General features: G+C 46.3%; 1 protein-coding gene across 1 annotated transcript in view; it reads left to right on the forward strand.

Annotated features, from left to right (window-relative positions):
- The window catches only part of PARVB (parvin beta), a 41378-nt gene extending 36065 nt beyond the window's left edge, over positions 1 to 5313 (forward strand). The window contains exons 11-13 of the mRNA XM_082223243.1: positions 222 to 323; positions 3001 to 3073; positions 5033 to 5313. Of these exons, the coding sequence (XP_082079369.1) occupies positions 222 to 323; positions 3001 to 3073; positions 5033 to 5109 (252 nt within the window). The 3' untranslated portion in view covers positions 5110 to 5313. The remainder of the gene's footprint in view (positions 1 to 221; positions 324 to 3000; positions 3074 to 5032) is intronic.
- Positions 5314 to 12361: the final 7048 nt, after the last annotated feature.

A 12361-nucleotide genomic window follows, 5' to 3' on the forward strand; every position in this document is an offset into this window, starting at 1 on the left:
AACACTCCTTCTTGTTTCACTAGCATTTTTATTCACCTCGATCCTCAGTGGGATAATAATAAATCATGAAATCCCTGCAAACACCAGTTGATGCCAGCAATTCCGACCAGAGCTGAAGTGCCCAGGAGAAATTGATTATTGATTCAGTGTGTAGTTTGCAGCACCTCTTCTTTGACTTTTCCTGGGGTCCCAGCGGGGGTGTCACTCGTGTTTCTCTTCAGTTTGCAGATGGCGTCTACCTGGTTTTACTGATGGGTCTCCTGGAGGACTATTTTGTTCCGCTCCACAATTTCTATTTAACGCCTGAAAGTTTTGATCAGAAGGTGGGTAGAAATCCCAGCCAGGCAACTTTGGTTTGCCGCATTCAAACGAGCCTTCCATCTTTATATTTGCCACTAAAGCCAGAGTGAAACCAGTACGTTCTCATAATGGTGGCAGATAAGCTGCACAGTTAACATTTTATAATTCTGTGAAAAGGTTCTGAGAAGCTTAGCCATGAATCTTACCTGGAAAACCAATTAATCCAGCAGCTAATGTGCAGCCCGCAGCTTTACAATGCTGTATTAGCCGCAGGGGTGTGTGAGAGAGAAATCTAAAGATAAAATGGTCTGCAAATATAATTTGAAGAGAAAGTAAAGTCTGTGGAGTCACCCTTATCTCACAGACGGTGGTCCAAGAGAGCAGCTGGATCTGTGTGCACAGGACACTTGAAAAGGCCACGATCCTGCAGATCCTTTGGGAGAGACAAAGGGCAGGTGAAGGGGACAGAATCCGCTCTCTCACACAAATGGCTGTTGGAGGGATCTTGGCTGCTCCTCGAAGGGTTGTGTTTCTCCTTCGCTGTGGCTGAAAAATCTCATAGGCAGTGCCTGTTGCTCCATCCTGCCCCCTCCCAGCTGCTTCCATGAGGACATAGCTCTTAACTTAAGAAGAGGAGCAAGCCCCATCGCATGCACACAGTGGGCGTGCTCCGTTTATTTTATTTTTCTTTTGAGGATTTATAAAACCGTTCCTAAGAAATGAAGTGGTCTGCAACAGCAATTCTAAACAGCAACTTGCATTGTAAAAGTAAATACATTGCAATCTAAAAAAAGCAGAATTTGAAAGCGTCCAGTCACAGAAATTCCACATAGTGTACACTATAAAACGGCTGATTCACTGAGTCACTGTTCAGAGGGAAGTTCTCCTTGGCCACCTAAAAGCACTTGGTCTGAATTCTATTCATTTCAGTGTCGGGGAAAGCTTTGCAATTCTGTTACTGTTAGCAAAGCAGTGTGTCATAGTATGCCCTTTTAAAATATGCTAAGGGAGGTGTTATTGGGTTGTTGTTTTTATTTTGATTATGTACTTTGTGGTTTTATATTCAGATTTTTCTCCTGTGAATGACCCTGAGACATACAGGTATAGGGTGGTATTATTTTTAAATTTATATACTGCCCCATACCTGCAGGTCTCAGGTCACAGAGTAAAATCAAAATAAAACCACAAAATACATAATCAAAATAAAAACAACAACTCAATAGCACCCCCCAAAAAAAACCACATTTTAAAAGGGTATGGGATAACCTCAACCCTAATAATAGGGTATAATAAGAATAGTGAAGTCTGTAGCTCACTGAATTCTGTGTGCTGAACCAACCTAGCCTTATAAAAATATTGAACTTCCACTATAACATGTATGAATGAGTATTAATTCATAGGTTGACTTACATAGGAATATTTGGAGCCCCTGATGGAAAGTTGTATCTGTATCCAAGGAAGGATAGAACCTCAGTTTGTACTATTTTGTGTTGGCTTATTTAGAGGACTTGTACGTTGATTTGCCCACAGTGTTCCAGGCACCTCTCAGTCAAGTAACATGTCCAACCATAAAATCCCTAAAAACAGAACACCCATAGGATTGTGCTTTTGACTATTAAAGTCAGGGGTAAGCAAGAATTAGGAGGAATAAACTCTTTTTAAAAAAACCAATTAACTTCAAAGGTGGGGAAGTGTTTCCTTGTTTTTACTGCCTAGCTCACTGAGCTGTGAGTAGTTTTAATTAAATCCCTTCCTCCTGTGTGTGGCGTAATATTGCAAGAATTGGTCATTTCAAGGTAGATGGCAGCCGGGGAGCCAGCTCTTATAATCTAACTGCAGAAAGAGATACCCCACCCACCGCGGTGCATTTGCACAAAACAAAATGTTCCTCCAAAGCTGGCCTTATAGACAACCTACTCCAGCCTTCAATCAAAGAGAATATTCTTCACATTCCCATTTGCTGCACTTTGATCCATATATCATGAATGAAGCCTGTTTTCATCAGAATGACACTGATGTGTCATTTACAGCTTGGTTCATATATGAACCCCTTGCACGGGCCAGTTAATTGCCAATAACAGTTATTGTGGCTCCCATCACTTCTGACAGCTGAACTAGACGTACCAGTCACAGAATCAAAGAATTTCAGAGCTGGAAGGGACCACGAGGGTCATCTAGTCCAACCCCCTGCAGTGCAGGAATCGTTTGCCCAGTGTGGGGCTTGAACCCACAACCCTTCATGTGACATTTCCTGGATTTTAGCACTTCGAATTGTTGCAGGAATGAGGAGGGACGTGTTTAATGCTTCCGCCCAGATACAAAAAGTCTCTGTTTTTGGAAAGCTAGCATTTCAGGGAGAGTGTTCCTCTCTGATGTGCAAGTGTTCATATATGCAGGGGTTTTGCTTCATGAAATTTCTATGCCTGGAATTCAATTCCAGGCCCGAAAATGGCTGTGGCTGAAATGAATGAGCTTCCAGCTGGCACATTGCATTGATCTGTGTGGTCACCTGAACAAGTCCTAAAGGGTTTAAGCAATGTGATTTTTCTTGAAAGAAGATGATACATTAAGAACGTAGGCTGACTTAAGAATCCTTGGGTGAATGCATCCAGGGATAAGCTAAGCAATATGAGGGGGGAAATGGAGGGAGGGGGTCTTTTCATCCCACTGAAAATTTAAGAGGTTTTTGTTGTTTTGCAGGTTCACAATGTTTCCTTTGCTTTTGAACTGATGCAGGATGGAGGACTGAAGAAGCCCAAAGCTCGGCCAGAAGGTATCGTGCGCAGTTCCACTGAAACAAGCACATGCTCAGTTGGACATGCATGTTGGCAAGCATGGGAGGGATTTAAAGTGTTGGTTCTCCCAAGTGTAACAGCATCTCTAGCCATGTCCACGTGGGCTGTTTTTCTGTAGCCTTCTCCTAGGCTTCATTCTCAAGATGGTTAACAGCCATAAAGTGTGGTCTAAGGCTGAATTTCCATGGCCATGTTTTCCAGGCAGTGTCACTAGCAGAGGCTGGTCTATCAGGGCAAATGAGGCTTTGTCCCACCCACCTCATCCTTCATCTCCCTGTATTCATGCTGACAACCAGCTTAGAGGATGGTGCAGTTGATTGTCTTCCTACTCCTTAGTCTCACTGTTGCTCTTGTAGAACTCAGCAGGCGACGAGGAAGGCGAGAAAGCTGGAGTTAGTGAGCTCTGCCTCTCCTTGGCTCTGTCCCCATCTATTGTTGGCCTCCTTGCCTTCCACCCACCAGGCAAAATAGGCACCGGCCACCACTGAGTGAGCGCCATGGAACTCAGCGGCGCCCCCTTGGACCAAATATTGCAGTGGCCAACTGCTGTGTCAGGAGGAGGCCTTGCCCAGCACCGTGCAGCTCAATGGCCGGGTCTCCTCTTCTCTTGCCTGCCTCGGCCCTTCGCTCGGCTCAGCAGTTTGGCCTCCTCCGCTCCCTCAATATTGGGGGAGCTGAGTCCCCTGCTAAGGAATATTGAGGGGGCTGATGGCACCTCCACCCTCTAGAGTTGGCGCACCTGAACTCAGTGGAATTTGCAGTGGTACCTTGGTTCTCAAACCTAATCCGTTTCGGAAGTCTGTTCCAAAACCAAAGTGTTCCAAAACCAAAGCGCGCTTTCCCATAGAAAGCAATTCAAAACGGATTAATCCGTTCCAGACTTTTAAAAACAACCCCTGAAAGAGCAATTTAACATGAATTTTACTCTCTAATGAGACCATTGATCCATAAAATGAAAGCAGTAAACAATGTACTGTACTATAAAACAAAACAATAGCTGACAGCCGCATCGGACGTCCGGCTTCCGAAAAACGTTCAAAAACCGGACACTTACTTCTGGGTTTTTGTTGTTTGGGAACCAAGGCGTTTGAGAACCAAGGTACCACTGTACGTCTGAGTAAATATGTCCAGGATTGCACTGTTAATCTTGCATCAAATATCATTTGATGCTGTAACATTGAATGTGCTTTATGGACACTGTATTTAATCTTCTGCTGAGTTATGATTTGTGGGCAATGCGGAAGTTTAGTGTGGTGGCTGAGACAACGTTCTGTCCCTCATGCAAAGGAATTGGGAAATCAGTGTAATGAAGGCAAAGTGAATGAGCCGTGTTGGGAAGGGTTCCTGTGCTGCGGACCAGAAAGGGACTTGTTTATTCCCCCATTTAGGAGGGAAAGCATGGACCAGCACTTTCTCCTGTTTGCCTGCAGAGGCCCATCGGCCTCCAAGATTGCCCAGATAATCCATCCCCTACAAATTTGGAAATTTCCTCCCAAATAGTTTCCAGAAGCATTGTAAATACTTTTCTGTTTGGAGCAGGCTTGTGTAGGTGCTGGTTTAAAATATGAAGCTGCCTTCAATTGTCAGGCGGTTGGTCCAACAGTTTAGCAGCTTTATTAGAAGAAAAATATATTCTGTAACTTTCTAAAAAATGATTATTTTCTCACATGTGCTTATGTGTTTAAACTTCCCAGTGAGTCTCTGGAAAAGACAGTCTACTGAAATTTCAGTTCAGTGTTCAAATAAAATTCATTCCTAAGAGAGTTGTTTTAATGGGAGTTTTTATTGTTGTTGAGGTTTCTCATAATTTTGTATAAAGGGAATTGCATGGGGGCATTTTGGTATTAAAAAGCTTGTTTAGCAGAAGACTATTTTTCATTTTTTTTAAAGTCAAGCTCTTAACCTAAAAATCTCTCTCTCTTTTTTAAATCCCTCAGATGTTGTCAACTTGGACCTGAAATCTACCCTAAGAGTTTTGTACAACCTGTTTACAAAATACAAGAATGTTGAATGACTTTGAGACCTCCTGAGACTCTAATCTTCGCAGCATCTTTTTAGCGGGGAGAGGAGGAAAGAGACCTTCCCTTTCTCTTCCTTCTGTGCCATATGCTGTGCTCCCTGGTGCATGATGGTGCCTCTTCTTTTATTAGCATTATCTGCCTGTAACTCTTCCATGCTTTGAACCCACTTTGAAATGTAGCTTTAATTCCTTGAACTACCCACGGTGTGCTTGTTTCTTCTAGAAGGCTCTCATGTGTTGCATTCAGCACAAACACCTTCTTCCATTAGTGTAGACTGCAGTTAGGATGAATTCTGGTGATGAGAAGATTTGAAGTGGTTGATGAAGGAGTGCTAGGATGCCTTTTGTCCAGGTAATGGGCTTCTGGGTCCTTCTCTCTCTTTCAACTCTCCAGTGAACCCACTAGGAGGCTTTAGGCTGGCCACTCTCAGGGTTCACACATGTAATAAAGAAATAATCATAGTCATACTTACAGGGTCATTGTACGTATACACTGAGATCATGAATGGGAAGCAACTTGAACACTCCCAAGTGTTATAGGAATGCTAAGCAGTAAGTTGCTGTATTTTCCCAGTCTCCAGGGAATAATATTGACACATATAATATAGGTATGGGTGAAACCAATGTTGGTTGGAGTGTGGAATTTAATTCACTTTCAAATGTGTGCGGCTATGAGGTAGGAAGTACAGTGGTACCTCGCAAGACGAACGCCTCGCAAGACGGAAAACCCGCTAGACGAAAGGGTTTTCCGTTTTGGAGGTGCTTCGCAAGACGAATTTCCCTATGGGCTTGCTTCGCAAGACGACAGCCCATAGGGAAATATCCGGGACAGCGGGGAAGCGCAGCGCGTCTTCCCCACTGTCCTCGGACCTCCTCCGAAGCCGGGTGGTGGGGCGGGAACACCTTCTGAAGGCGGGCGGGGGACGAAAGTCTTTGTCCCCCCTGCCTGCCTTCCCAGGGGCTTTTAAATCGCCCCAGACAGCGGAGAAGTCCTCCGCTGTCCCGGGGCGATTTTAAAATGCTGCCCGCCAGCATTTTAAGATCGCCCGGACAGCGGAGAAGTCCTCCGCTGTCCCGGGGTTTTTTAAAATGCTGGGGGTGGGAAGAAAAGCCCTTGTCCCCCCCCCAGCCTTCAGAAGAGGTCCGGGGACAGACTGTCCCCGGACCTGGTCTGAAGGCGGTTTCCCTAGGAACGCATTAATTGATTTTCAATGCATTCCTATGGGAAACCGTGCATCGAAAGACGAAAAACTCGCAAGACGAAGAGACTTGCGGAACGAATTAATTTCGTCTTGCGAGCCACCACTGTAGCTGTAATCTGTTTGTGAAAGGACCATTCTCTCCCTCCAGACTTTCAGAGGGGTGTGTGCATCTCCTCTGCTCCCTCCTTTACACCCTGATTTTAGACATACGTACCCCAGCCCTATTCATTAAGCCACTGCGCAGCTTAATTCATAATACGATCTCTGTTCAATTGTATTTTGTTATTTTGAGATTGTGCCCTGGAACTCTTCTATGTAACTTTTGGAGTCCTTGTCGACCTTTCTGTCTTACTCTCCTACCACTCAGTATTATTGCCACTAAATACACTGTGAATCTCAGATGGAATGGCTGCCTGGAGTTTTTGTTGTGCTTTGGTTATGTCCGATGAATCGCTGGCCATGCATTGATATGATGGGCGAATGTATCGAAAACAAACCTCCCTTCTTCGCTGGTTTTCAAACAGGGTTTTGGAAGCTCATGAGGGGGTTTTCAGTGATGGATGAGATTCCCTGAAAAGCAGGTTGCATACCATTTAACTACTCAAATATTTTGAGGATGGTTTGGGGTGTTTTCTAGGGTGCACTTTCAATAAGCTCAGTAGGGCTGGGTAAACTGACTGCACTAAAATACACCCTGGAATCCCTTCAGAAGTGTTTATTTGCTTTGAAAATATTCACCTATTGAAACATGGACTGTACATTTTTTCAGAAATAAGTTGTTCCCTGAGGTAAACCGCTTGAAAATTGCTGTCACAGAGCAGTCTCCCCCAACTTTGTGCCTTCTGGATATTTCTAGACTGCAATTCCTGCCGGCCCCAACTACTTGTGGCCCATGGTCAAGGAAGTAGGGGGATGCAATCCCAAAACATATGGAGGGTACCAGGATGGGGGAAGACCCACACAGAGCATTGTGGGGCTGAATGAGACGCTGTCAAAAGCTTCATACTTAAGCTAACACAGTGTTTCTCAAGATAACGATTCGTTCTGTGGCAATTGTATTATGCCAACAATCTCTGTGCTTGCTCCATACATAATTGGCGTGAATTTCAAGCCCTCTTGTTTTCTAGTTGATAGAAAAGCCCTTTGCTTCCCTTCACACGCTGTGGGGAGCTTGTTCCATTCAGTTTCCTTCTCCAGCTGGTATTTTGTCCCTTTTTAAAAAAGTGAGCTAGATAACATTTCTGCAGAGCTTGGAGCCCCCTTGGAACAACTGGTGGGTTTCATCACAGTGCCCAGCAATATTAAGGAGAGCTTAGTAGAGTTAAATGTACAAAGAGGATTGTGCTGGCATGTTAATTTGGACAAAGGCTCCTTGAGGGACATGGCTGTTAACAGGGGACGGGATTATTGCACTGAAGCTGTTCCTAAGCATGTAAATGGTGAGGATTACAGAGGCCTTCCCTGCCAAATCCTTGCCTTTAGGCTCTCTTTTCCTTCACCTCACTAATGTCAAGGACAGGCAGGGTGCTGATGAGTGCGCCAGGAAAAGGGGGCTTGGAGTCTGACTTGGGAGAGGCAGCATGACTTCCAGGCAGGAGGCAAGAGTCAAGGCAGGGGAAGCTTCGGAGATGGAGGGTGGAGCAAAGGGTGGGTCGGAAGAAGAGGCAGGTCAGGCAAGGGAAGGGGGGCTGGGGCTTCCCCACCCTCTCCTGCACCACTGTCTCCCAGAACCAGGAGGGGATTGAAATGGGATGAGCAGAGGAAGTTGTCACGGGGGAGTAGTCTCCCGCTGTGTGTGTGCAGCCCGTCAGGGGGAGGTACATACCAAAGTGAGGGAGAGAGAGTGGTCCCCTGTTGCTGCAGTCGCTGCAGTGAGCGTGGACCTGGGAATAGCTGCCCAGACACTAGATGGGTGTGGGGGGGGGTGGGTCTTCAGAACCGTAGAAACGACTGTGTCAGCTTGGCAATAAAGAGGTAACTATCTTGACATGAGCCAACAGTGTGACGCGGCAGCTAAAAAAGCCACTGCAATTCTCAGCTGCATCAATAGGAGTATAGCATCTAGATCAAGGGAAGTAATAGTGCCACTGTATTCTGCTCTGGTCAGACCTCACCTGGAGTACTGTGTCCAGTTCTGGGCACCACAATTCAAGAAGGACACTGACAAACTGGAACGTGTCCAGAGGAGGGCAACCAAAATGGTCCAAGGCCTGGAAACGATGCCTTATGAGGAACGGCTAAGGGAGCTGGGCATGTTTAGCCTGGAGAAGAGGAGGTTAAGGGGTGATATGATAGCCATGTTCAAATATATAAAAGGATGTCACATAGAGGAGGGAGAAAGGTTGTTTTCTGCTGCTCCAGAGAAGCGGACACGGAGCAATGGATCCAAACTACAAGAAAGAAGATTCCACCTAAACATTAGGAAGAACTTCCTGACAGTAAGAGCTGTTCGACAGTGGAATTTGCTGCCAAGGAGTGTGGTGGAGTCTCCTCCTTTGGAGGTCTTTAAGCAGAGGCTTGACAACCATATGTCAGGAGTGCTCTGATGGTGTTTCCTGCTTGGCAGGGGGTTGGACTCAATGGCCCTTGTGGTCTCTTCCAACTCTATGATTCTATGATTCTATCTGCCGTGTGCATTCCTTTGGCTGGGAAGCACCCTTCACAGCTAGGTTCCTAGGACCTCTGCCCGTCCTTGGGCAAGGCTTTAAATCCCAGCCAAAAGAATACTTCTCCGTTTTCAAGCTGCTTTGGGAACTCAACATTTCTGGCCATTGCAGCAGCACACGGCCATCCAATACGTCTTCCTGATGGGCTCAGGCATCAAGGTTTTCCTAAACTCTTCCCTACGCAAAACCTGGGAAGGGGAATAGGCCATTTCCAGGTATCCAGTTTCCACCCGAACTACTTATTTAAATTGCTCCAATTTTAATCTTACAGCTCGGTTGTATTTTACGAGCTGACTTGTTTTCGAACGAAGCTTTTCACAGAATGTTAAAATATTTGAAAAGAAGTGTGAGAATCCACTGCCTGGCCCATTTTGAAACTGATTGAAAGCCAATGCTTGGAGTGATCTGAAGTTTCTGATGCTGAGACTGAGTCTGGCTGCCTGTGTTAAAGGGCAAAGGACCAGGCCTCCATCTCAACACAGGGAAATAATAATCTGTGCTTTCTGCACCACCATCTGTGGTACTAAAGTGAGGCCTGAAGAAATTTTCTTTTTGGAAAAAAACACACACACCCTAACTAAACTCAAGAGTTTTCAAGCCACATCAGTCTAGGTACTAAACTTCAGGAAGACATAATGAAATAGTGAATGTATTATGTAATGACTATTGTGAACCTGAACAAAGACTGGCTTCAACAATGAGCTGAGCTCCAAGTCAGTAAGCAGGTTTGTACTTTTTCTGAATAGTCTCTCTTGCTTTCTCCACACATACATATACACATTCCCTTTTTCCTGTACCAAACAAGCTGCTTTCCACCCAAGTATGTATGTGTATGCAGTCTTGAAACTGAGCCAGAAGCCCCTTGTATTTGGCTAACCCTTTTATGTCTTGTGAAAGCAGAATTAAATGTCAAGTTCATGGGTGACCAATACGATTGTTCCATGCATATGACATTTTTCCTTCACCCAAAAGCTCATAGTGTTCATCAACTGTTGAAGGGAGGTACAGCAACCAAACCAGCCCTGTTAGATAGCTTGTATGGGTAAATCTCTGAAAATTCAGCTGAGCCTTCATTTGACCTCTTTAAGAAAAGAAGTATATGTGAAATAACCAGGATGTTATAAATTTCTTATCCATTTTGTTTCAGATATTAGTTTCAAAGTTGTTGCTTCTTTTCGCAGTCCTACTGTCTAGCTGCTGCCAGTTTCAGGAGTCTTCCGTGTCTGAAGGACCTGGAGGGACCTGGAGCCATTTCCAGGGCCTTGCAGGGAAACCTCTCACATCTTTCTGTCTCTTTGATAGCTTAGGGATCATAGGCTGAAATGCAAATGGCCGTGCCAAAAGGCCTCTGCTCTTCTTGGTAGCCTCTTTCAGGTAGCTTCAGCGCCTCAGTAGATCTTTTTTTGTCTTTACTCTCCTGGGACAAAAGGCATTCTACTGGTCCTATCCTGAGCATGATATGAGTCTACTAATTAAGGGGCTATATACTTAATGGGGGTGTCCACGTTACGGTTAAAAATACAATTTCAGTACTTGCAGTGGTGAATTTAAAGGTAAAGGGACCCCTGACCATTAGGTCCAGTCGTGGCCGACTCTGGGGTTGCGCCGCTCATCTCGCTTTACTGGCCGAGGGAGCCGGCATACAGCTTCCAGGTCATGTGGCCAGCAGGACTAAGCCGCTTCTAGCGAACCAGAGCAGCGCACGGAAATGCCGTTTACCTTCCCGCCGGAGTGGTACCTATTTATCTACTTGCACTTTGTGCTTTCGAACTGCTAGGTTGGCAGGAGCAGGGACCAAGAAACGGGAGCTCACCCCGTTGCGGGGATTCAAACCGCTGACCTTCTGATTGGCAACCCCTAGGCTCTGTGGTTTAACCCACAGCACCACCTGCGTCCGTGGTGAATTTAGCCTGCCCCAAATATTTAAGGCAACATCTAGCAAGATGTAGTGAGGCACTACCAGAAAGTACAGTGGAAACAGCTCTGGTATAATTTCTTTCTTCTTTTTCACTTTTTAAAATTAAATTATTTCAAACATATAACAACAATACACATATACATAATAAAATAGCCCACCCTAACCCAGAAGCTAGTCTTTAAGCAATACATACAAAATAACAACCAATTATGCTAAGTTCTTATCCCAGGCAACGAACAAGATACCCACAACCTAAGAAGCGCACAACTTGCTGTTCTTCTCCAGAGGACACCAAAATCATTTCTCACCACCTGGTCCCCTGTCAGCACCTGGTGTGATGGGGGCGGGGAGGAAGGCAGGTCCCAGAGCGCTGACCAGAGGGAAGCAGCTGCAGCTGCTATCTATGCTACCTGTGGATCCCGATGTAATTCTATGCTGCAGTCACTTTGCCTGCCCTCCTCTGCTGCCCCCTTGCCAGGTAAGTTTCCAAGGGGTGAGGCAGGTGACCTAGGCCCCCGGCTAAGGGCGGTATATAAATTCAATAAATAATAAGAATAATGTGCTATGCTTGTGTTTGCTAGCACAACCATTCAGTGTGGGAGACTCTCGGATGCATCTAACACTGCTGTTCTGCTTGCACAGAAGAAGAAGAGTTTGGATTTGATATCCCGCCTTTCACTCCCTTTAAGGAGTCTCAAAGCGGCTCGCATTCTCCTTTCCCTTCCTCCCCCACAACAAACACTGTGTGAGGTGAGTGGGGCTGAGAGACTTCAGAGAAGTGTGATGGCCCAAGGTCACCCAGCAGCTGCATGTGGAGGAGCGGAGATGCGAACCCGGTTGACCAGATTACGAGACTACCGCTCTCAACCACTACATCACACTGGCTACACCACACACACAGGAGACAGAAGTGCCGAACTGGGGCCCCAGACTTTGGGTGCCAGGAACACGCTCGCCACACCGCAATGTCATAACATCGAGGCGCGATGTGACATCAATGATGTCGTATGACGCTGTGGCATGGGGCACGTGAGCACTTTGGCGGTGACTAAGCTGGGGCCTGCGCGGCAGGGCCTCTGTTGGGACCCACTGGCTGCATCCCAGAAGCATGTCCAGGGCTGCATCAGGCCCCAACTGGTGGATCAGGCCCCGGGGTGGAGGTGCAGGCCGGCCCAGTCACAGCCATGGTGCTGGAGAGCCAGAGGCAAGGTGGCAGCTGGGGACACGCAGTGGCGGGACGGCGGAGACTGGGCACCCACAGCAAAAATTTTGTGGGTGCCTGAGCCCCCGGGCCCCCATGGAGTTGGCGCCACTGGCAGGAGATTTCTTCTGGCACAGCAGAACGTGCCCCTCCTCCACAGCCACCCCCCTCTGTGGCAGTTTTTTGGGGGGTATGTGTAATAGGGTAGAGGAGAAAGGGAATTCCTGTTGCACAAGCAGAATTTTGCTTATACAGCATT

The sequence above is a fragment of the Podarcis vaucheri genome (assembly GCF_965113315.1).
Source record: "Podarcis vaucheri genome assembly, chromosome: 5".
NCBI classification, from domain to species: Eukaryota; Metazoa; Chordata; class Lepidosauria; order Squamata; family Lacertidae; genus Podarcis; species Podarcis vaucheri.